At 46.1% G+C, this 24,109-nt stretch overlaps 1 protein-coding gene across 1 annotated transcript in view; it reads right to left on the bottom strand.

The window, feature by feature from the left end:
- LOC310850482 (uncharacterized protein) overlaps positions 1–24,109 on the bottom strand; it is a 28,955-nt gene that overhangs the window by 3,143 nt on the left and 1,703 nt on the right. Inside the window, exons 2-11 of the mRNA XM_083752001.1 lie at positions 23,801–23,981; positions 22,851–22,946; positions 22,187–22,301; positions 20,803–21,294; positions 18,264–18,358; positions 16,152–16,382; positions 10,380–10,663; positions 8,387–8,513; positions 3,379–3,474; positions 1,150–1,285 (exon numbers count right to left, since the gene is read on the bottom strand). Of these exons, the coding sequence (XP_083608127.1) occupies positions 1,150–1,285; positions 3,379–3,474; positions 8,387–8,513; positions 10,380–10,663; positions 16,152–16,382; positions 18,264–18,358; positions 20,803–21,294; positions 22,187–22,301; positions 22,851–22,946; positions 23,801–23,981 (1,853 nt within the window). The remainder of the gene's footprint in view (positions 1–1,149; positions 1,286–3,378; positions 3,475–8,386; positions 8,514–10,379; positions 10,664–16,151; positions 16,383–18,263; positions 18,359–20,802; positions 21,295–22,186; positions 22,302–22,850; positions 22,947–23,800; positions 23,982–24,109) is intronic.

Raw genomic sequence — 24,109 nt, 5'->3', positions numbered from 1 at the left:
CCGAACATCCCAGCATCCTCTTCTCCAGGTAGCCAATCGTACGTCGCAACATCAGGAACCTCGCGAGGCATAGAGGCAGCAGCCCTCTGCTGATCTTTTAAGGCTGTACACCTGCTCAGAGTAGACCTACCAAAGTTACCTGACCACTGCAGTCCATGGGCAAGATTACTGCAATGCGCTCTACGTGGGGCTGCCCTTGGGTGTGGTTTGGAAACTCCAGCTGGTGCAGAATGCTGCGGCCAGATTGCTGATGGGTCAAGACCACAGGACACCATTGTTAAAGCGTCTCCCTGCCTGCCTGTCTACTGCCAAGCCAGGTTCAAGTTCCTTGCACTAATTTACAAAGCCTTGAACAACTTTAGGTCCAGGCTACCTCAAGCATCACCTGAACCCTTATCTCCCGGCTCAATCACTGACATCCTCCGCAGGAGCGTTATTTGACAACTCACTTGACAACAAGAAAGCGAGCCTTTAGTGTCATCGGCCCAGTCCTGTGGAACTCTCTGCCACTAGAAGTTTGGCAGGTGCGCCTTTTGTGCCGACATTTAGACACCTGCTGAACTTTTCTATTCCTCCAGGCCTATGCAGATTTTAAGAATACATTTTTCCAGAGTTTCTGATTTTAACTACAGTGGTACCTCTGGTTACGGATTTGTTTCGGGGTGCTGTGCGCAACCCCAAAAATCCGTAACTAGAGGCACAGCTTCTGTGCACACACATGGCACGATAGAGCGCTTCTGCGCATGCATGAGCGGCGAAACCTGGAAGTGTTTCCAGGTTTGTGGCAGCCATAACCCAAAGATTCCATAACCTGCAGGTTACACAACACGAGGTACCACTGTATATGGTTTTCTATATGTTGTAAGCCACTCTGGTGGGTTTTTTTATTTTAAACAAATAGTGGTCTACAAATATATTTCTATAAATAAATCAACTGGTGTACTTGAATATCAGTTAATGGAAATTATAGGTAGGGAGATCGCTGTTTCTGCCCTCGAACTGGCCACTTTGTAGGATGCTGGACTACACGAGCCCCACGAGGACCAGAAACCGGGAAAAAACAAATGCCCAGCTTGCGGTTGTGCTCTGGGGGAAGGCAGAGCCATGCCAGGCCCACCCCACTGCCCCGCCCCACCCTGATGCCTTCACCTCGTGCCATGTTGCATCGCTCCACGCTTCAATGACCACGTCTTCGGGGTGAAATTCTTGCAGGACGATGTAGTCTGCGGAAAGAAGCTCTACCCGGAGCTGGTAGTGACAGCCGCAGTCATATCGGGCGGCATACCTAGGATGCGGAACACGAGGAATAGAAGGATGTCACAACTGGACAGGTGGGCGCAGACCCCAGCTCTAACTTTGCGTCTTTGCAGCATCCAGGGCCGGATTTAGGTTTGATGAGGCCCTCAGCTACTGAAGGTAATGGGGCCCTTTCTATGTCCAGCTGTCCTTTGTCAACAACAAATTGCCGCTGTGTTTTTGTTGTTGAATATATGCTATATGGTAATTTATGGACCTAAAGCCATTTGCACATAACAAAAGAAGTCCCGTATTTTTCGCTCTATAAGACGCACCAGACCATAAGACACACCTAGTTTTTGGAAGAGGAAAAGAAAAAAAATATTCTGAATCCCAGAAGCCAGGACAGCCAGTGGGATCGCAGCGTAGCGATCCCGCTGGCTGTGCTGGCTTATGGGATAGCCGCGTGCAGCCTCTCACAGGCAAGGGGAGGCTTCATCCCCTGCTCGGGAAAGGCTGTGCATGGCTAAGGCTCCCCCAAGAGCTGCACTCCCTTTAAAGAGGGCTTTTCCCTTCTCCCTCCTCGGGAAAAGCCCCCACTCCATGCGGCTCTTTAAAGGGAGCGCTGACAGAGCCTCCCACCTGCATTCGCTCCATAAGACGCACACACATTTCCCCTTACATTTTAGGAGGGGAAAAGTGCGTCTTATAGAGTGAAAAATACGGTACGTCATAGGAGCCTACACAACACAAAACACTGTTGCTGTATGTAGGTTTTATTTTATTTGTTTTTTATCTTATATTTTGGAAATGTACATCCAGGGTTTTTTCCCTTTAATTTTTTGGGGGGCCCCAAGATAGTGGAGCCCTAAGCTATAGCTTGTTTAGCTTATACGTAAATACGGCACTGGAGGTAGGTAGTGTGGTGTCAAATTTGGAAGTTCTGGGGCACTTCCTCCAAGGCCACCCTACCTGCTTACAGCTGGCTTCTAAGATTATGCAATTATTTTATAATTATATAATACTAATAACAAGGGATGCATTGCAACTATCAGCGCAGATCTCCACAAGTTGCCTGGATCTACTACTTTCACGGGCAAATGATTTGGAGTGCTGCACTATCAATTTTCAGGGTGACTTTAGACGTTCCACTGTACGTAATAAAAGCTTGCACACCATACCCTTGAAATCTTGTGTTTCAGTGCTCCTAAATGCTTAGCTTTTTTTCTTTTGTAAATTTATTTATTTTCCACAGTTACATTTCCACAATTAAAAACAAAAGTTAACTCACATTTCTACCAGATCTAGATTTATACAGATACATTTTCACGAACCTTCTCTTTGAGATTCTTTGAATCTCTAGACTTCCCTCCATACCCTCTTCTGGCTCCTTATATAAACAAGACTCTGCTGCATTTCCATACTTATACTTATCCAATTATTACTTCCCTTACTTTTATCTGGGATGCGGTGGAGCTGTGGGTTAAACCACAGAGCCTAGGACTTGCCGATCAGGAGGTCGGCAGTTCAAATCCCCGCGACGGGGTGAGCTCCTGTTGCTCAGTCCCTGCTCCTGCCAACCTGGCAGTTCGAAAGCACATCAAAGTGCAAGTAGATAAATAGGTACCACTCTGGCGGGAAGGTAAACGGCGTTTCCGTGCGCTGCTCTGGTTCGCCGGAAGCGGCTTAGTCATGCTGGCCTCATGACCCGGAAGCTGTATGCCGGCTCCCTCGGCCAATAAAGCAAGATGAGCGCCACAACCCCAGAGTCGGCCACGACTGGACCTAATGGTCAGGGGTCCCTTTACCCTTTACCTTTAATTTTATCTAATCTACTAGTTGCAAGTGTTCACTTAAAATCCTGCCACTGTATCAACCTGTTTACAGTTTATAGCTTTGAAGCACACAGAAAAACTCGTTTCCCACATGCCTTCTCCGGTGGGACCCTAGAAGCCTGTTCTCAGTGACTTGCCTCCTTTCACTCCAATTGGCTCCCGTTGGAACAGAGGGTTAGAAGACTCCTTCTCAGTGGCTAAAAAGCGCCACTTTTGTGCTGATTGGTCAGCTCTGTTACCCCTTCCTCCCATTTTTGTGCCCTCCTTTCTCTGAGTTCTCTGCCCACGCCCACCCCAATTTACTTACCAATCCTTCACCACAATAGCTGGCTTGACCTCGTCCATCAGCTCATCCCAGTAGCCGTGATTCTTTAAGGTAACAAGCTGGTTTTTGAGACAGAGCCTGCGAAGGCACATTGGAGGTGTTCAAAAGTACCAGTGATTCAAAAGGGGGGGGGGGCGGAGAGTGCATGTGGCAGGGAGGGGAAGTTTGCAACAAGCAAACAAACACCTTCAGAGTCACTTTCTTGAGAGAGAGGGAGACCACACCACTGAGATTCCCATTGAGACATTTTGATCTCTTCTCCACGGGGCCTTAATAATAATAATAATTTATTATTTGTACCCAGCCCATCTGGCTGGGATTCCCCAGCCACTCTGGGCGGCTTCCAACAAAGATTAAAAATACATCAAAATGTCACACATTAAAAACTTCCCTGAACAGGGCTGCCTTCAGATTTCTTCTAAATGTCAGGTAGTTGTTTATCTCTTTGACATCTGATGGGAGCGCGTTCTACAGGGCGGGTGCCACCACCGAGAAGGCGCTCTGCCTGGTTCCCTGTAGCTTTGCTTCTCGCAGTGAGGGAACCACCAGAAGGCCCTCGGCGCTGGACCTCAGTGCCTGGGAAGAACGATGGGGGTGGAGACGCTCCTTCAGGTATACCAGGCCAAGGCCATATGCCAATGCTTTTCTTGTAGAGGGAAAAAGTGCCGGTATTCACCAGCAAGTGGGGCAGTGCATAGGGGAGGGGTGTAGCCTGACGCCAAGGCTGGACAGTGAGGTGCTCCTGCCCATGTGAAGAGACCTCCCCTGCTTGGCTTTGGGAAGGAGGCAGGAGGGCTCCAAAATCCTGTCAGAGCATCGTGCATCCTTCCCAAAGCTGGGCAAGCGCTTCCCCAGGCTTGGGGAAGTATGCGTAATACTCTGACAGGATTTTGGAGCCCTCCAGTCTCCCCCGCAAAAGGTGTCAGTACTGCACACCACCAGAGAAAAAGCTCTAGGAAACCGCTAAGGATTTTCTCCGCATGGTCTCTTCCGGAGCTGAGCCGAAGCGCTGAAAACAGCCTCCGGGACTGGAAAGTCTCAGTGCAGATTTAATAATCAATTTTTTATTTATACCCCACCCTTCCCGGTTCAAAAACAGGGCTCAGGGCAGCTAACAACAAATTTAAAATGTAGCCTTATGAGGCTTTGCCCTCGGGTGGGAAAAATATTGCGCCTGGGAAAGGGAAGTGGGAGTCAACAGACTCTCAAGCAATAGTTTCGGAGAAAAGGCTTTTATTTCTACCATCCATAAACTGGTAGAAGGAGCAAGTGTGATAACTCACAAAAAGCATGCACGAAATTCACAGTCATGTGCACAAGCATATATACCCCTTTCCAGTTCCCTCCTCCTTTCTCCTCCTTCCAGAGTCCTGCCCCATGAGTTCCTCTGAGCATGAACAGAAAGCTGTCTTGGGACTATTGGACTCTTAGCACCCTTCCCAGGAAAAGGGGAATGAGAAGCCAAGGGGTTTTCAGCATGTTCAGATATGTTTCAATCTCTTGTTCTGGCATGGTTCCCGGACAGAAAGCAAGTTGCAATGTGGTTCTTTAGCAAGGCCAAAAGGCATGAGAAAGGCCTGAGAAACAATGGACTGTGTTCCCTACCTTTGTTGCAATCTTTTTAGTTACAGCAAGCGGAATGTTTCTGATGCTTAGCTAATTAATGCCTTTTAGCTGCTGAGAAAAATGATTTTGAAGAGCTCTGAGAAGCTTTGAGCCTGCTTTGGTGGGGGGTGACTTCACGCCTAGGTGAGGTCACCTGTCCTCACCTTCCTTCAAAAACACTTAATTGTAAAAACAGCATAAAATACAGTATAAAAACATGAATAACAATAAAATTCAAAAATCAATTTAGGGGAAATAAGCATTAGATAATTCCCCAGGGCTAGCTGGGTCCTACTTGGGCCAGTGAGGAGGCCAGAGGAGAATTAGCTGTGGGGTCTCAGAGTGGGTAATCTTCATAAAAGGGGCAGGGGAGGGAAGAAAAGGGAAATAAAAGATCAGGCTGAATTCAAATTAAATTTAAGGGGGGGCGGAAGGACTAATGGGGCAAACAAACGCGTCAACCCAATTTTACGGGAGGAATGAGGAAGCTGCGTCGCTCTGGGACACAATTCTCATCATCTCCAGTCATCGGCTCTGCTGGCTGAGGGGGAAGGTCCAAAACATCCTGAAGGCCACACATTCTCCACCCTTGAACTTTACTAAACTGTTATGTGCCTTTGCTTCCCCTAGCTAACACCGTCAGAACTCCGCTTCCTTTTAATGCTGAGCTGGAGAAGCTCCAGATGTTGTATGACAGCATCTCCCATTATCCCATGCTGACTGGGGCTGATGGGAGTCCTGGAGGGTCTACAGGTTCCTCATTCCTGAACGTGACCATCACTTCCCTTCACTGCCCCTGGCTACCACCATAACTGTCAGTTTCCATTTCTTAGTGCAAAAAGCATTGCTGATATGTAGAGATCTTTCCTATTCTACTTATTCTGGAAGCTTTGTAGTGATCAGGTGGGATTGCTATGAGGAATTATAACAAATCTAGAGTAAGCCAAGTGTGTCAGCAATGAAAACATTGCGTTGACTGGGTTTAAACTATTTTGATATGATTTTTGATCAATCCACACCTCTGCATCCCTGTTTCATTTCTCTTTCTTGACCAGTCACGTACACAGCCCAGTTGCTTTGCCAGGCATGCATCCTGGGCCATAAAGAAAGTGGGCAAGTTTCTTTGATGCAGCTTTTCTGATATGCTAATCTTAGGATGTTAATCTTAGGGCCAGGAAACAGATCTCACCTGAAGGTGATAATGATCGCTGTCCTCCTGGCCATCCTTCATATCGTGTGTATTGCTTGTTTATGACCTCAGGGGTTGCCCAATGCACTCCTTTGTAGTTCTGTTTTGTTTACCCCAGAAATATGTGTGCTCAATTAGTTTTGGTAGTTTAACTTTGTCCCCACTTGGGGTTTGTTGAAATGCTCAGAAGAAATCTGATTGGTTCTTATGAACACTCTGTAAAAAGTTCTTTTGTGAATAAAACGACCTGGGCTAGAGGGTGGAGACAGAGATTATTATACACACCCTTCCCAGAGTCTTGCTGGTTCAAGCCTCTGTGTGTATTCTTATTAATACTTCCTTTGCTTTGGGAACGCCTCAAGCTTCTCCATGTGACAGAAACAAGCAGAAGGTTCATGATCTTTGGGTTATTCCTTCAGAGAAGCTGAGTACAGCTGGCTTAAACTGGTTCTGTTATCACTTTCAGTCAAGGTCATGCTGTCTGTAAAAGTAGGGCCAGAAGGAGCCTGGGTTTCACTTCCTATCTCTTTTCCTTCTGGTGTGGTGTTCTGTACATAGTATGCTTAGTGTTGAGGTTTAGACTTATTATAAGTTATTGTAAGTTTATGTTAAGTCTGCTGGAACTGGATTTCTTACAGTCAGTGCCAATCCTGTATGTATTTTATTTGTGACCATTACACTCATTTGTCTTCAGTAGCAGTAAAGCTCTGCTGGATGAAATACAATTGCCTCTGGTCTATTTTCTGGGAATCTTGCAACGTTTAGGTTTTTACTCTGCTAACTATACGTCGGAGTTCTGCTCTGGATCAATATTGAGTAGAATTCCATGACAATAACCACACTGCCTTCTTTTAAATGAAATAAAAAAATAAGGTCTTATCTATATAATAAAGGTACATAAATGTACTAAGCAAACACGTACATAAATATATAAACCACATGTCTGAAGCTGCACAGGAGAACAGCCATGTTGCCATTTTGACTCCCAAACTGACCAGGAGTGTTTTTCTGCAAAGTCAAATGGAAAAGCCTCCCCATTGTCTTTTCCTTCACAAATCCTGTCTTATCTGTGTATGAATAGGGTGAGCCTGTGATCTGGCTCAGGAACTAAGTATTTATCATTACAAAAGACTGGCCAGGCTCCCCAGGCAATCCAATCAAGTGACCATTAAACAGGTAACCTGCCAGACAGGAGATAAACAACGACAGGAGGTAAACAAAGCACTCAGATTTCTGCTGTAGACCGCCATTTCTGTGATGTAGGTATGATGTATCTGGGGGGTGGTCTTAAATTACACCCCTTCTGTGGTGTAGATATGATGTTTCTGGGGGTGGGCTTGGACTCCAGGGCTGGCAATTTAAAATGTCTATATAAGGGGGGGACACACCTTGGTTCTGGGTCCTCCTCCTTCTCCTGTGTGTGAAGGGGGCACCCTGTTGCAACAGTTCAATAAAGATCAGGCTTACAAGCCGCTTTGCTTCTCAATATTCTCTGGTTGGCCTCTGTTCTTTCCTCTGACCGATGGAGAACCTACAAAGGACTCTATAAGGGCTCTTGTGTAAGGGAATAAGGGCAGATTTTTGTTTATTACATAACACAGAGATGAGGGACCTGTGGCCCTCTAGGTGTTGCTGGACTCCAACTCCCATCATCCTGGAGCATGGCTACTAGAAGCCCAGCAACTTCTCAAAGCCACAGATTCCCCACCCGCACCTGACAGGCACCCACGATGACCCTACCTCCTGTTCTCTTTGGCAACCAGACAATGGGGCCAATCTGATCTCACCTTTCAGCATGGGTTGCTTCCAATACTAGTCCTACTCAGAGTAGACCCACTGCAGTCAAGGGACATGACTGACTAGGGTCCATTTCCCCCCTCAATGGGTCAACTCTCGAAGGGAACATTGTCGGTAAACTGAATGATTGGGTGGGGGGGGGGTTTCCTGCTACAATATCTGGATGAAAACAGGCGCACCCTAGGAATCTCATTTCATTTAAAAAATAAATAAAAAATGGAAGTTACTAGTCCTCAAGACTGATTTAGGTCCAGGAATTTCAGCTGGCCTGTCTCTCAGTAGGACTTGGCTGGAGACAACCCAGAGGGTGGCATCTGGGTGCAAACTGGCACACCCGAAAAGGAAGAAGTTTGTCAGGTACAACGCTAAGATCTTTCACGTAAGACCCACAATCCTCACCCGTAAGATGTCACAAAGTATTTGCGGACGTGCGGGTCAGGAAATTCCCTCCCATGGTTGCCAGGAAGGTCCTCAATCTTCCACTCGTCCCCTCCATTCTGTTCAATTTTCCAGGAGTTGAAGCCCGCTGTAGGTGAAAGCAGAAAGAGAAGATATAATGAAAGCAGAGGACACCGTCACTGTCCAATTGGCAGTGACCTTTTCCAAGTCCCTTGACAAGTACACAGAGCTGAAGGAGGAAACTGAAAGAGAGGCACTCATTTCCACTTCCTCTTTTCCTCTGACCGCTCTTGGCATTTTACCAGATCCTTCCATAGCTCAGTCAGCAGAGCATGAGACCCTTTAACCTCAGGGTTGTGGGTTTGAGCCCCACGTGGGGCGAAAGATTCCCTCATTGCAGCGGGTTTAACTAGATAACCCTCGTGGTCCGTAGCTGTCAACTTTCAGATTTGAAAATAAGGGATCAGCAGCTTCGAAAATAAGGGATCAGCAGCCTCACGTGTCCCGGGGACAGTCTATGGGATATCTAACCATCTGGAATAGCAGCGGGAAACAGCGCTGGAATAAGGGAATTTCCCACAGAAAAATGGAATGTTGACAGCTATGTCGTGGTCCCTTCCAAGTCTACCATTCTATGATTCCACGACAGTGATCATCACGGCTGTTCTTTTCTCTTTATTTTTTGCCCATTGTTTTTTATTGAGTTTCAAAGGTTTTCAACAATTTGACACCGTGACAGAAACCAGAGTGCATGGAAACACTGTTTACCTTCCCACTAAAGCGGTAGCTATTTATCTACTTGTGCTGGTGTGCTTTCAAACTGCTACGTTTGCAGGATCTGGGACAGAGCTTACTCCGTCGCGGGGATTCGAACCGCCGACCTTCTGTTCGGCAAGCCCAAGAGGCTCAGTGGTTGAGACCACAGCACCACCCGCCTCCTTTTTACATCCCATCCAGGGACAAGCACTCAAGTCGGGAAGCAGGAAGAGCGAAGGGCCTGGCTTGTGGAGAAGGGGGCGTGGCCCGCAAAACTCCTGAGGGCCAGTCAGAAAGGCCTCGAGGGCCACGTCCCATCCTCCAGACTTTTGAGGCCCAGCTCAACGCCACCCGCACCCCACCAACATTTGAAGGAAGGGTGCTCCAAATCAGATCGAAATCTGCGCCAAACAACAACAACAACAACAACAACAATTTATTATTTATACCCCGCCCATCTGCCTTGGTTTCCCCAGCCACTCTGGGTGGCTTCCAACAAAACACTAAAATGCAATAACCTTTTGAACATTAAAAGCTTCCCTAAACAGGGCTGCCTTCAGATGCCTTCTAAAAGTTTGGTAGTTATTTTTCTCTTTGACATATGATGAGGGCGTTCCGAGAAGGCCCTCTGCCTGGTTCCCTGTAACTTGGCTTCTCGTAGTGAGGGAACCACCAGAAGGCCCTCGGCACTGGACCTCAGTGTCCGGGTAGAACGATGGAGGTGGAGACGCTCCTTCAGGTATACTGGACGGAGGCCGTTTAGGGCTTTAAAGATCAGCACCAACACTTTGAATTGTGCTCGGAAACGTACTGGGAGCCAATGTAGGTCTTTCAGGACCAGTGTTATATGGTCTTGGCGACTGCTCCCAGTCACCAGTCTTGCTGCCACATTCTGGATTAGTTGTAGTTTCCAGGTCACCTTCAAAGGTACCCCCATGTAGAGCGCATTGCAGTAGTCCAAGCGAGAGATAACCAGAGCATGCACCACTCTGGCAAGACAGTCCGCGGGCAGGTAGGGTCTTAGCCTGCGTACCAGGTGGAGCTGGTAGACAGCTGCCCTGGACACAGAATTGACCTGTGCCTCCATGGATAACTGTGAGTCCAGAATGACTCCCAGGCTGTGCACCTGGTCCTTCAGGGGCACAGTTACCCCATTCAGGACCAGGGAGTCCTCCATACCCGCCCGCCTCTTGTACCCCAAGAACAGTACTTCTGTCTTGACAAGACAAGAACAAACCTTCGGCACAAGGGTTCTGAATTAAGTTCTTCCGCAGGGTGGAGAGGAAGTAGAATATCCTCCAGTTGGGAACGTTCCTGTCCGGCGCACGGGGGTGGAACCCTTCAAGGTAACACTTTCGCTTCCACAGTGAAGGGAGGTCCACCAAGTCACGCCACAGCACGCAAACGAGGCGGCAGCGGAGAACTAGCTCCCTAGCAGGGACCAGGCACAGCACGTCAATCAGAATGTCTTCCGGCAAATCTCCGATGTTCACCATCTTACTCTGGGGTGTTCTCAGCTGTCTGCAAAAAAGGAAAAAAATAAATAAATCGGTAAAAGGGCTGTTGAAGGAAGGGCCACTTTTATTTATTTATTTTCGAAATAATTTTTCTTTGAATATAAAATCATAACAATACAACCATACACATCAACAATTAAAAGATTCCTCTGAATCTCTGGACTTCTCCTCCATGGGTCCTATTATTAAACCTTTCCTACTGCATCTTGTGAACGTCCTTAGAAGCTTCTACCCGGTTGTCACTGGAAACGGAATTATGGGCTAAATGGATTTTTGGAGCCTCCGCAAACTGAGAGTGTCTATCTGAGTGTCAAAATCTGTGGGAAATCTGCTGGGGGGGGGGGCAGCGCCTGCTCTCCTACTATGCCTGGCAGTTCCCCAACAGTTCTGACAAAATTTCATGGCATAAAAACAGAATTTCCTGGTTTGTTCTTGACACCATTTTGCCACCCTCACCACCTGCTTGAAGGATAAAACTGATGGCTATTCACAAAAAAAGTCTGGCAAAATGGTTAGAGGACCTGGAAGAGACCAGGGTTCAAATCGCAATTCAGTCATTAAACTCAGCCCTAACCTCCCTCACAGGGATGTTGTGAGGAAAAAATGGTGGGATTGGCAGGGAACCTTGGAAGAAAGGTGGGATATAAATAATAACAGCAATATTTGTAATATGAATTCATTACCATTACTGTTGTCGTTATATTTTATAACCCGCCTTCTTTCCAGACCAGGACTGAAGGCAGCTTACAAAAATTATAACAACAGAGATAAAAACCAAAAAGCTGAGAACATATAAAAGGTAATCATAGTCATTAAGCCACTAATAGAATTGAAGCAATATTTAAAATAATATATACAGCCCTGCACTATTTAAAAGCCCTTTCTTTAAAAATAAAAATAAATAAATCAGTTCCCGAAGGCCTGTTCGGAATAAACCAGTCTTTATTTAGCGGTTTTAATACCTATCTATCTCTATGCATATGAAGACTGTTATCAGAGCTGTGAAAGCAGCCCCTATAACTTCTGCCCCAACGAAACAGAAAGGACTAACAACAGGAGTTCCAGTTCCTGATTTATGTAACTCATTTTTCATTTTGGGTGTGGCTTTAAAGGTTTAAAACATCCCAATGCCATGACAGCCACATGGTTTGGGTGGTGGCAGAGAGAGGGAGGGTTATGGTAGTTCAGCAATTTAATTCATTGTTAATAAACTACACACCTCAATGGCGTTTGGTGTTTGTGTATGACAGAGAGAGAGAGAGAGAGAGAGAGAGAGAGAGAGAGCAGGCTTATACAAGAACCCTGCAGTGTGTACCCCACTATTAACAAGTAGAGGCCTACGCAACAACCCTGGCATGTAAAGGTAAAGGGACCCCTGACCGTTAGGTCCAGTCGTGACCAACTCTGGGGTTGCAGCGCTCATCTCGCTTTATTGGCCGAGGGAGCCGGCGTACAGCTTCCGGGTCATGTGGCCAGCATGATTAAGCCACTTCTGGCGAACCAGAGCAGTGCATGGAAACGCCGTTTACCTTCCCGCCAGAGCGGTACCTATTTATCTACTTGCACTTTGACGTGCTTTCGAACTGCTAGGTTGGCAGGAGCAGGAACTGAGCAACGGAAGCTCACCCCGTCGAGGGGATGCGAACCGCTGACCTTCTGATGGGAAAGTCCCAGGCTCTGTGGTTTAACCCCCAGCGCCACCCGCGTCCCACCCTGTCATGTAGTCCACTGTTAACAGGGAGAGGATTCTACAATAACCCTGCTGTTTACTGCAAGTTGGAAGCCAGGTCAATCATCAAGGGATGGAGAGGCCTGGGGGGGGGAACTCGGGGGGGGGCTGTCCAAGTGGATTTCTTTTCGAAATATGATAACCGTTTGTCCCATTCTAAATTATTTGTAAACCTGTCATAAATAATTTAGAATGGGACAAACGGTTATCATATTTCGAAAAGAAATCCACTTGGATAATGTGAGACATATCATAAACATAATTGAATATTTGGGGATTAATAACGATGTTCCGGCGGCTCTGATGTTTATAGATGCCGAAAAGGCATTCGATAATGTTTCTTGGTCGTTTTTAATAAAATCCATGGAGAGGGCAGGAATAGAGGGCGAATTTCTGAAGGGAATACAGGCAATATACTCAGTCCAAACTGCCAAATTAGTAATAAACAACAATCTTACAAACACATTTAAAATCGAGAAGGGAACAAGGCAAGGATGCCCTCTCTCCCCGCTCTTATTCATCATGGTATTAGAAGTACTGGCGAATAAAATAAGATCGACATCGGAAATACGAGGAATTAAAATAGGACTGAAGGAGTACAAATTAAAAGCCTATGCGGACGACCTGATGTTATCCCTGGAAGAACCGCAAGAAAGTATGGGCAAAGCGCTGGAGATATTAGAAGAATATGGCAAGCTATCCGGATTCAAATTGAACAAATTAAAGACAAAAATGTTGACAAAGAACCTGGGAAATGAGCAAAATGAAAAATTAGAGAGAAATCATGGAATAAAGGTGGCAAAAAAAATAAAATATTTAGGAATATGGCTCACACCAAAAAACATAAATTTAATTGAAGATAATTATTCGACAACATGGAACGAAATTAAAAAAGACTTAGACATCTGGAATAGAATTAACCTCTCGTGGCTGGGCAGGATGGAGGTAATAAAAATGAATGTTCTTCCAAAGATGCTGTTCTTATTCCAGAACATACCTGTAATCAGGGGACCTAGATTATTCAAGGACTGGCAGAAAACCCTTTCAACATTCATATGGCAGGCAAAGAGGCCTAGGATTAGATTTAAACTACTCACGGACCGAAAGGAGAGAGGGGGGTTTGCAGTTCCCAATCTAAAATTGTATTATGAAGCTGCTTGTCTCTGCTGGGTTAAAGACTGGATAACCTTGGAAAATAATGACCTATTGGATTTGGAAGGGGCAGACAACAGGTTTGGCTGGCACGCCTACCTGTGGGCAAATAAAGAGAAAGTGCACAGAGGGTTCTCAAGCCACATTATCAGGGGCCCACTGTATGAAGTGTGGGAAAAAAACAAAAAACTGCTGGAATGGAGAGTACCTTGGTGGCTATCCCCAACAAACATCCTAATAAACAAAAAAATAAACACGGAGGAGCAAAAATTGACTTACGAAGATTTATTGATTAGATCGGAAGACAGCTGGAAACTAAGACCGTATGAAGAACTAAAGGGAAAGATGACAGGCTGGCTACAGTATCATCAAATCAACGCAATTTGGTCGGAGGATAAAAAAAATGGAATGAATGAAAAAAAATCAAAATTTCAGATTGAGATAATTGAAAGTAATTCTAAATTATTGTCTAAAATGTATAAAATATTATTGGACTGGGATACAAAAGATGAAGAAATCAAAGAAGTTATGGTTAAATGGGCAATAGACTTGGGGCACAACATAGAATATGAAAAATGGACAAAATTGTGGAATGAGGGAATAAAATTTACGGCGAGTGCTGCAATTAGAGAAAACCTAGAGAAGATGATATATAGATGGTATATAACACCAGAAAAACTAAGTAGGATATATAAGAATGGAAATAAGGCTTGCTGGAGATGTAAAACAAAAGAGGGCAATTTCATACATATGTGGTGGGCATGTGAGGAAATAAAGAAATTTTGGGACATGATATATAATGAATTAAAAAAAATATTTAGATACACATTCCCTAAAAAACCAGAGGCCTTCTTACTAGGTATTATTGGAGAAGAAATTAGGAAAGAAGATAAAATTTTATTTCAATATTCAACAGCAGCGGCCAGAATGTTAATTGCCCAAAACTGGAAAAGTATAAATATACCAACGGTGAGGGAATGGCAAACGAAATTATTCGATTTCGTTGAATTGGCAAAAATGACGCAGAGAATTAGAAACCAAAAGAATACAAAGTTAATTGATGACTGGATTAAATTTATGACATATATTGAAGGTAATCATAGAAACCTACCAACTATAGCAGGACTGTTATAAAACTTCCGATGTAAAAACTAACAACCAATACCAGCTGTAAAAATGAAACTTTTAAAATTAGAAACCCGAAATCAGGAGGGAAGGAAGTCAGACAGTGTGTTTTATGTATTAGTTTTTATTTTTTTGTATTTTTCACCCTTTCTTTTTCCCTTTTTGTTTTGGTGCCTTTAATGTATTTGTGTGTTGTTGTTTTTCTTTGTGTGTATGTGATAAGTGAAACTCAATAAAAAGAAAATAAATAAATAAATTATTTGAATGGTCTCTTGTGCAACAAACCTGCTTCCCAAAAAGATCAGGGTGGGGTTTTTTTTGCAAGGAGGAAAGTGATAAGATAAGAAAATAAAATCGAATGTGTGGACGCAACACTTGCTTTGACGCAACACCAATACAGTGGTACCTGGGGTTAAGTACTTAATTCATTCCGGAGGTCTGTTCCTAACCTGAAACTGTTCTTAACCTGAAGCACCACTTTAGCTAATGGGGCCTCCCTCTGCCGCCGTACAGCCGGAGCCCGATTTCTGTTCTCATCCTGAAGCAAAGTTCTTAACCTGAAGCACTATTTCTGGGTTAGCGGAGTCTGTAACCTGAAGCGTATGTAACCTGAAGCATATTTAACCTGAGGTACCACTGTATCACTTCCCTGCAAGCAAATCAGCCCATTTTGTCTAATCTCTTTTTTACAATCAAATCAAAGCAAAGTTAGAGAGAGAATGCCTTGGGGCAATTCTTGAGGTGTGGTCCAGTTCCCATTTCCGATTTCTGAGCAAACGAAACTCGCCACAGCCTTGGGGTGCAGACCTGATGTTTTTACTCCTCGAGGAGAACCAAAATACGGCCACTTTTCAGCACCGCTGTTTATTATCCAACACTTTAAAAACAAACAGACAAGCTTTTCATCACAAATCTGGAAGTATACTTAATAATCGGATAACGCTCATATTCTTTCTTGTTTTAACCCATCTGCAACTGTTCTGTTTTAGATACATCGTAAAGTGAAACAAAAATAATAATAATAACATTTCGCTTGGTTATTTAATGTAAAAACATCGGATCAGGCCAGTATCCTGTTCTCACTGTGGTCAACCACCTGCCCCAATAGGCTGCTCAAAAGCAAGACCCCCAAAAGCAGCAACAACTCTCCCTCCCCCGACCCCTGCCCCAAAACTACACACAGAAGCCTCAAGATCTCCACCCTCCCCGCTCTATCTGCCTCTATGCTGGTATCCGTAAGCTTTGCATGGCTTAAGGGGAGATATATATTTTTTTGCGGAATGCACCCGGGAGGGGGGTTTGTCCTCCGACTCCATCCTACAGACCCCTTTTGCGTTATCACGTGCAAAAAACTCTCGTGAAACACACTCGCGCAAAAAAAAAAAAGACACATCCAACAACAACCAACCCACCCACCCACCCCCTGGGCTGCCTTGCACGAGGTCCCCATCCCTTTTAAAAAAAACAACAACAACTGTATTTTTACCTTTCCAGCGGAGCAATGGAAAAGGAGTCTCTGCCCCGAGCAGCACCCACTTGCAAAACGGAGAGAATGCAAAAAATGTGGGGAGGGGAGAAAGGGAGAAACAGAAAGTATGCAGGAGGAAATATTGAAATGACAAGCCGGGGGAAGTCCCGCCCGATGCTTCTCCTCCACCAACCAAACGGCCTCTGCTTCTGCTCCCAGAAGAAGGGAAATCCCAGGCGCCACACAGAGCTGAGAAAAGTTTAGAGTAGTGCCACTGTCGTCAGTCCCCAGTTGGGGATTTCCAGGTTCGCTTCCAGGAAGCCATTCAGTTCCGTTTGCTGTCTCAACCCGAGCCTCCTGTCGTTGCTATTTTAAAATATTTTTTAAAGGTGGTCTTTATGTTAATGTTTTAAAATGGGAATGCTTCTGTTAAGTTGTGGCATTTCAGGTACGGATCTTTATTTTGACAGTACAGTGGTACCTCGGGTTACATATGCTTCAGGTTACAGACTCCACTAACCCAGAAATATTACCTCGGGTGAAGAACTTTGCTTCAGGATGAGAACAGAAATCGTGTGGCAGCGGCACAGCAGCAGTGGGAGGCCCCATTAGATAAGTGGTACCTCAGGTTAAGAACAGTTTCAGGTTAAGACCGGACCTTCAGAACAAATTACGTTCTTAACCCGAGGTACCACTGTATTTGAGGCCTTAAAATTCTTATAACAGCATCCACCCCTAACAAGGAACTGCAACTTGAGGAACTTCAGACCAACAAACTACAGTGGTACCTCGGGTTACATACGCTTCAGGTTACAGACTCTGCTAACCCAGAAATAGTGCTTCAGGTTAAGAACTTTGCTTCAGGATGAGAACAGAAATCGTGCTCCGGCGGCGCGGCAGCAGCAGGAGGCCCCATTAGCTAAAGTGGTGGTTCAGGTTAAGAACAGTTTCAGGTTAAGTATGGACCTCCAGAACGAATTAAGTACTTAACCCGAGGTACCACTGTAAGTCCTTTTCTTTGTTCATGCATAGTACTGGGGCTTCTGTCCCATATCTATCTCACAGTTAACATCACAGTGCTGGCTACAATAGAAAAGGATGCTGAGGTTAGGCCTGCAGGAAGGCTGGAGGGAGAACGGGAAGAGAGGCGCTTGTGGACCATGCAAGGAGCAGACCAGAAGAGCAAGGGGCACTTTGCTAAACAGATACAGGACACAGGCAGGAAAGTCAAGCAGGGTTGGAGTGGAACATCCAGCGGCTATTTCAAATCACCGGAACCAGGATTTGTCTCAACAAGCTCATGTGAACAACACGTAAGCAGGGATGAGCTCATGTTGGGAAAGGACTATTGATTTATGGTGTGCTGGTCCAACTTACCTGAGGAGAAAGACGGCAAGTGAGTGAGCCAATGGGGGGGCTGCATTTCAGGCACCCCCACATCCCCCAAATTCTGTCAGATCCAGCTTGGTTGGCTGGAAGTAGTAGATCGTGGGTAGGCTAACTAAGGTCCAGGGGCTGGATCCGGTCCAATCGCCTTTTAAATCCAGCCCGCAGACGGTCCGGGAATCAGCGTTTTTACATGAGTAGAATGTGTCCTTTTATTTAAAAGGCATCTCTGGGTTATTTGTGGGGCGTAGGAATTTGTTCATCCCCCCTCTATAGTCCGGCCCTCCACAAGGTCTGAGGGACAGTGGACCGGCCCCCTGCTGAAAAAGTTTGCTGACCCCTGCAGTATACCTTCTGCTCTGTTCCTTGTTGCCTAGAAGAGGAAATCTTCACTTTTAGATAGGTAAGTTGTCAGGATACGTGCACCACCCAAGAAGTTTATGATCTTCTACTGGAGTTGAACTGTGTATCTGTTGTGAATATGTGTTTATACCCATAACCTTACACCCACAATAACTTCACACCCCAGAGGATTACAGGTTAGTTTATTCCTTGGGATAAAAGTGACAAGACTGCATGCATGCTTTTTCCAAGCAGAAAGGTCACAATATAAGTGGGCAGCAAATCACACACCTTGATCCCGAGAGTAAAAAGGACACCTCTCTATTCTGAAAGCCTGGAGAGATGGCTCAGCCTGAATGAATGACATTTGTAGCTGCCAATCTTTTTCTCCAAGGAGCTCACGGAGGCATCTGTGATTCTCTCCTTCCTCCTTTTATCCTCACAGCCACCGAGATCAGAAGTGACGATTTCCCTGTATGATTTTGGGCCAAGGTTACCTTATGGAGAAGGGAGGAGGAGTCTTTTGGGCAGGAGTGTGTCATAGCACCTTTATTCATTTGCCCCATTGTTTATTTCCTACAAGTTCCGGTCTAGTTGTTATTTTGTTCACCTTGGGCTAGTTTCTAGCTAAATGAACATGAACTGCACAAGAAATGACTGACTGCTTATGTTGTTTGCTTCCTGATTCATAGCTTCACTTTTGCAGGAAGATTCATTCACTGTCTGTGCAGAACTCCATTCTTCCCAACAGGAGGCGATAATCGAACCTTGCTGGCACGTGATATTAGCCATTAAGAGGCCGGGATCTTTGTTTATGCCTTTCAAGTCATGTTTAAGGTAAAGTCTGGTACCAGGGTGTTCTGAACCATAGACCCAGAGGAGTGGCTGGGAGCAGGTATGACAAAGAAGGAGGCCAAAGACGCGAGAATGATCCATTCTAGTGCTTTATTAAGAAATGTATAGGCTTACAGGAAGCAGATCTCCTGGCCTTCTCTTGCAGAGATACAGGACAGACACTGCAGCAAGGAGATGGTCTGTCCACACCCAAGCAAAAGTGAATACATTTTGCATATGCAAAGCAGCATACATTTCATTGCCTAGGACATCCTATTGCTCCACCTGCCCAGATGAGGGCTTGGGTGGCCAATACCTAATCTTATAGATAGTTCCCCTTTGTGGACTCAAGAGCCTAGCACCCCAAGCCCCAAGCTTGTATTGAAGCAAGCGAATATAAGCATATATGAGCAGGTTGCTACAACAGCTACCAATTAATTGTGGTGTTATCTTGACTACCAAGATAGCATTAGCAGGGTGTTATGTACTGAGTTGAATAGGATCCAAACTGCAGCAGTCTGATTGGTCCTAGAACAATAGGATCCAAAATGCAGCAGTCTGATTGGCCCAAGCATATCAACAGCTGCCAGTAGATGAGGCCACAGCAGAGGCACAGAATATTGTGACGCACAGAGGACCGTTCAGGGTAAAGCGGCTGCAGTTCGGTGTCAGTGTGGCACCAGGCATATTCCAGAATCTAATGGACTCTCTCCTTAAAGGGATTCCTGGCGTCACCCCCTTCTTCGATGATGTGTTGATTGCCGGGCCCACACCAGAGGAGTTTGAGAGCCAGTGTGGTGTAGTGGTTAAGAGCGGTAGTCTCGTAATCCTGGGTAACCGGGTTCGCGTCTCCGCTCCTCCACATGCAGCTGCTGGGTGACCTTGGGCCAGTCACACTTCCTTGAAGTCTCTCAGCCCCACTCACCTCACAGAGTGTTTGTTGTGGGGGAGGAAGGGAAAGGAGAATGTTAGCCGCTTTGAGACTCCTTAAAGGGAGTGAAAGGCGGGATATCAAATCCAAACTCTTCTTCTTCTTCTTCTTCTTCTTTGAGGACCGCCTCCGCACCGTTCTGCACCATTTCCAGAATGGCGGGTCTCAAGGTGAAGCGGGAAAAATGTCTACTAGGAGTGCCTCAGGTGGACTTTCTGGGATTTATGGTGGACGCAGAAGGGGTCCACCCGACTGGGGACAAGGTACGGGCCATTTGTGATGCCCCAGCGCCCAAGAGCAAGACTGAACTTCAGGCCTTCTTGGGACTATTGAACTTTTACCATTCATTCCTCCTCACCACTATGAGCTGAATAAAGAGCATGAAATCACTTTGCGACTCTGAGTATATTTCACAGAGTTTCCAGAACCATTCACCTTTGGTTCAACACATAGGGTTAAAATAGGGGGTCTCTTTTTAGATCTATGCCAGTGTCACTGATGCCATGATCTGCAGCATTAAACCATAAAAAAGAAATTCAGATTACCACCCATCGTTGCGATGTGCCCTATCCAATGGGGATGGGGGAAGAGGACACCTTGCTATCCCAAAACCATCTCACTTAAAAAATAAAAAAGAGGTACGTAGTTGGTTTTCACCACCCTCCTTGCCATCCCATCTCTTGCCTTGCTTTCATATTCAGACATGCTTCTAGATAACAGATTTGTAGAAGCAGAGCATCTGCATAAGATACAAGTTGAGAGAAGCAAAGAGAACACAAAATCGAAGCTACAACTGGGTGCAAAATTTAGCGCAGATGAGAGAAGGTATGATGGTGCTAAGAAGGGGTGTGACGGCTTTTTACTTTTGTCAGGCGCTGCTGGTGGTTGCTCATGAGTAACCAGGCAGGACTCCGGCCTGTCTTTAGGTTAATGTTTAATAGGTTATTGTATTTTAGTGTTTTCCTGGAAGCCGCCCAGAGTGGCTGGGGAAACCCAGCCAGATGGCGGGGTATAAATAATCAATAATAAATTATTATTATTATTATTATTATTATTATTATTATTACTACAGGTTTTATTGGAGCAAACTATTTGCAGTGCAGAACCACAAAGTTCATGTCCGTCTTAGTCAGTTGCAGATTCCGGGAGTGGCCCCTTCCGGTTTCTTCCCCAACATAAGAACTTAGACACCCCAAATCTCCCCTCCTTACATTTCACCCCTTTGTGCAGGCTGGGTGATAGAAACACTTCCTGCCTAGCCGCACTTGGGCTCTCAGTAGCATCCTCAAGCCCTCCTCTTGCTCGGCTGCCCCCTTCCCCCTCTGTTCCACTGGAGGTGTGGCTTTCCCCACCGCTGGACAAGGCGCTGAGTCCGAGGCTCTCTGTTTCCCCCTGCCTCCTAGCCCTGTTCCGAGCTTTCCTTATTAAATGACAACGCGTCATTGAGGGAATGTAATAGCAACCCACTACTGCCTTTGCTGGTGGGTGAAGTTTGATGCTGCTTTGCAACACCCTCATCCTATGCCAGGATGGCTCCCCGTCTTCACTTGGGCCTTGCTCTGGGAAGATGTACTTATGGAAGTTGGGATGACAGCCTTCCATGTGCCTTTTGTGTTCAAAGAGGATATAACGGACACCTTGAGGGTAGTCGTAAATAGTGCGTGAAACCTGTAGAGGAGAGAGAAAGGGAGGAGGCTGCTGGGTCTGGATGCAGAGAAGAAACTACCCCTTCCAGGATGCAACCTCTCCCCTCCACAGCAGTGGCTGGAGGGGGCGGAAGGTGGGAAGCCAACAGTAGGGGGAGCCAGAGTCAAGGAGAGACAGAGGCAGACTAGTTTTGTCCCCATTCTCCTCTTGCCTGATGTTAAAGAGGAAGCTCGCAGGTAGTCAACCAGGTGAGCTGCTTGTCAGTAAGACACTTTGAGGTTTTCTACAATCTAGCAGGGGTCCACTGTCCCTCAGCACCCTGTGGGGAGCCGGACTATATTTTGCGGGGGGAAAGAACGAATTACTATGCCCCCAAAATAACCCAGAGATGCATTTTAAATAAAAGGACACATTCTACTCATGTAAAAACATGCTGATTCCCGGACCGTCGGCGGGCTGGATTTAGAAGGCAATTGGGCTGGATCCGGCTCCCGGACCTTAGTTTGCCTACCCATGATCTAGTATACAGTGGTACATCGGGTTACAGATGCGTTGGATTACGTGTTTTCAGGTTACAGGTGCGCCCAAACCCGGAAGTACCGGAACGGGTTACTTCCGGGTTTCGGCGCTCGCGCATGCGCAGAACCACTTAATCATGGTTTGCGCATGTGGAGAAGCGTCAAATCACGTCATGCGCTGATGCAGAAGTGGCGCTGCGGGTTGCGAACACTGCAGGTTGCGAACACGGATCATGTTCACAACCCAAGATTCCACTGTATATCTTTTACGAAATATTTACACAAGAAGGCCTGCACATTGTAGCAGACGGAGGTTGGTGGGACCCCTTTCACCCCCATAGAAAACCCTCCACGAATTTAACAAAGCTTGCATTTTCTACTCAGGCTCAGCTCACCGGAAACCACGTTGACACACAAGGTTCTTCATATTGATGTTCTTTAAGGACTGCAGAGTCTGCAGACAACAGCTTCACGGTCAGTTTATAGCATGAATCATACCCACTTGAAAAGCTGTTTTTTTGGGGGGGGGGGAGAGAGAGAAATTATATGAGCCTGGGACAAATTGAGACCCAGCTGGCATATCGACCGCCACTGTTTCTGTCACTACAACATGGTGATTGAGAGAGATCTTGGCAGTGCTTTTTTCCAAAAAAATGTTTAGGGGTACTCTCATTTTGACTCAATAAAATCACCATGTTATACTTCAAATGGGGGAAAATAAATACAGTAAATGAACAAAAGTACAAAGAAAGAGGATGTAAAATTTTGAGATTTTTTTAGAGGAATCACGGTTGTTCAGCTTCTTTGGGAGGAGCCAATGATCTACCAGTGATCTACCGCAGACGTCCAGTGATCTACCAGTAGATCACAATCTACCTGTTGGACATGCCTGCTCTAGACAACTGCCCCTGGGGCTGAAGCCTAGGTCCAAGCAGACCTTCCCCTCTGCCTCCAACCCACTGACCTCATCTATCCTTGGGATCTCACAGATGCCGAGAACTTGGTTTGGGGTGTCCACCCTCCCTGAGCCCCAGCCGGGACAGGACACTTGGCACTCACCAGTCCTTCACCTCAATCATGGGTCTGCCTTCATCCATCAATTCATCCCAGTAGCCCTCGTTCTTCAAAGTGATGAGCTGAGATTTGCTGCAGGGCCTGAGACATTAAGGAACACCATCACTACCCCCACATCACCATCACTATCCTACAGCATTGGGGGATGCAGGTGGGTCTATGGTCTGAATCACTGAGCCTCTTGGGCATGCCCATCAGAAAGCTGGCGGTTCGAATCCCCATGACAGGGTGAGCTCCCATTGCTCTGTCCCAGCTCCTGCCAACCTAGCAGTTCGAAAGCATGCCAGTGCAGGTAGATAAATAGGTACTGCAGCGGCGGGAAGGTAAACGGTGTTTCTGTGTGCTTTGGCTTCTGTCACGGTGTCCCGTTGTGCCAGAAGCAGTCTAGTCCTGCTGGCCACATGACCCAGAAAGCTGTGGACAAACGCCGGCTCCCTCAACCTGAAAGCCAGATGAGCGTTGCAACCCCATAGTCACCTTTGACTGTACTTAACCGTCCAGGGGTCCTTGACCTTTACCTTTTACCCACAGCTTTTGGACCACGTGTTCCAAAAGGCTAAGCAACTGGCTATTGTGGGCAACCTCTAGCTCCCTGGAAAGAAAGTTTGCCCCCTCCTGTGCAGAGGCAAGGAATGATGGTCTGCTAGCAACCTTTTTAAGGGAAAGCCACTGGGGGCCTGGCCCTCATCACTCCCCACAACACACACTTCTTTAGTCCATACAAAAAAAAGAACAGCTCATTTGATAGGATTTGGTGATGCAATTTGCTTCACCTTTTTATGACCATTGCATTTTTATGGGTTATATTTATTGGGGGGGCTGCTCTCCTTATGCAGAATACAGTGTGAAGCACAAGAACCCGCACCAGGGCAAATGAAAACTCCCTTTCCTCATCTTTAAGTGGATTTGAGTTTGGACAATGATAGGTTCCTCACCCGTTACGTGCAGCAAAGCATTTGTAGAGCTGAACAGGAGCATCTTCATCATTCTCCACAAAACAGCCCATTTTATAAGGGCTGAGCATCTCACCGACGCTTTTTGAGTCTTCTATGGACAGTTCCTCAGTTTCCCAGTGGCCCTTGGCAGGTGTCTGGATTTCCCAGGAGTCCAGGCCATCTGATGCAGTGTGTGTGATGGGGAGACAGAAAATGAAGGGAGAGGCTTTGAGTGCATGGAAGCAGCCCGTGGGTTAGAAAGAAAACAAGAATGCCTTAGGCCACTTTCAGAGTGTCCCTGTTTCCAAG

This window comes from Podarcis gaigeae (assembly GCF_964106915.1).
Source record: "Podarcis gaigeae genome assembly, chromosome: 8".
Lineage (NCBI taxonomy): Eukaryota > Metazoa > Chordata > Lepidosauria > Squamata > Lacertidae > Podarcis > Podarcis gaigeae.
This window is presented reverse-complemented; position numbering and strand designations above follow the sequence as displayed.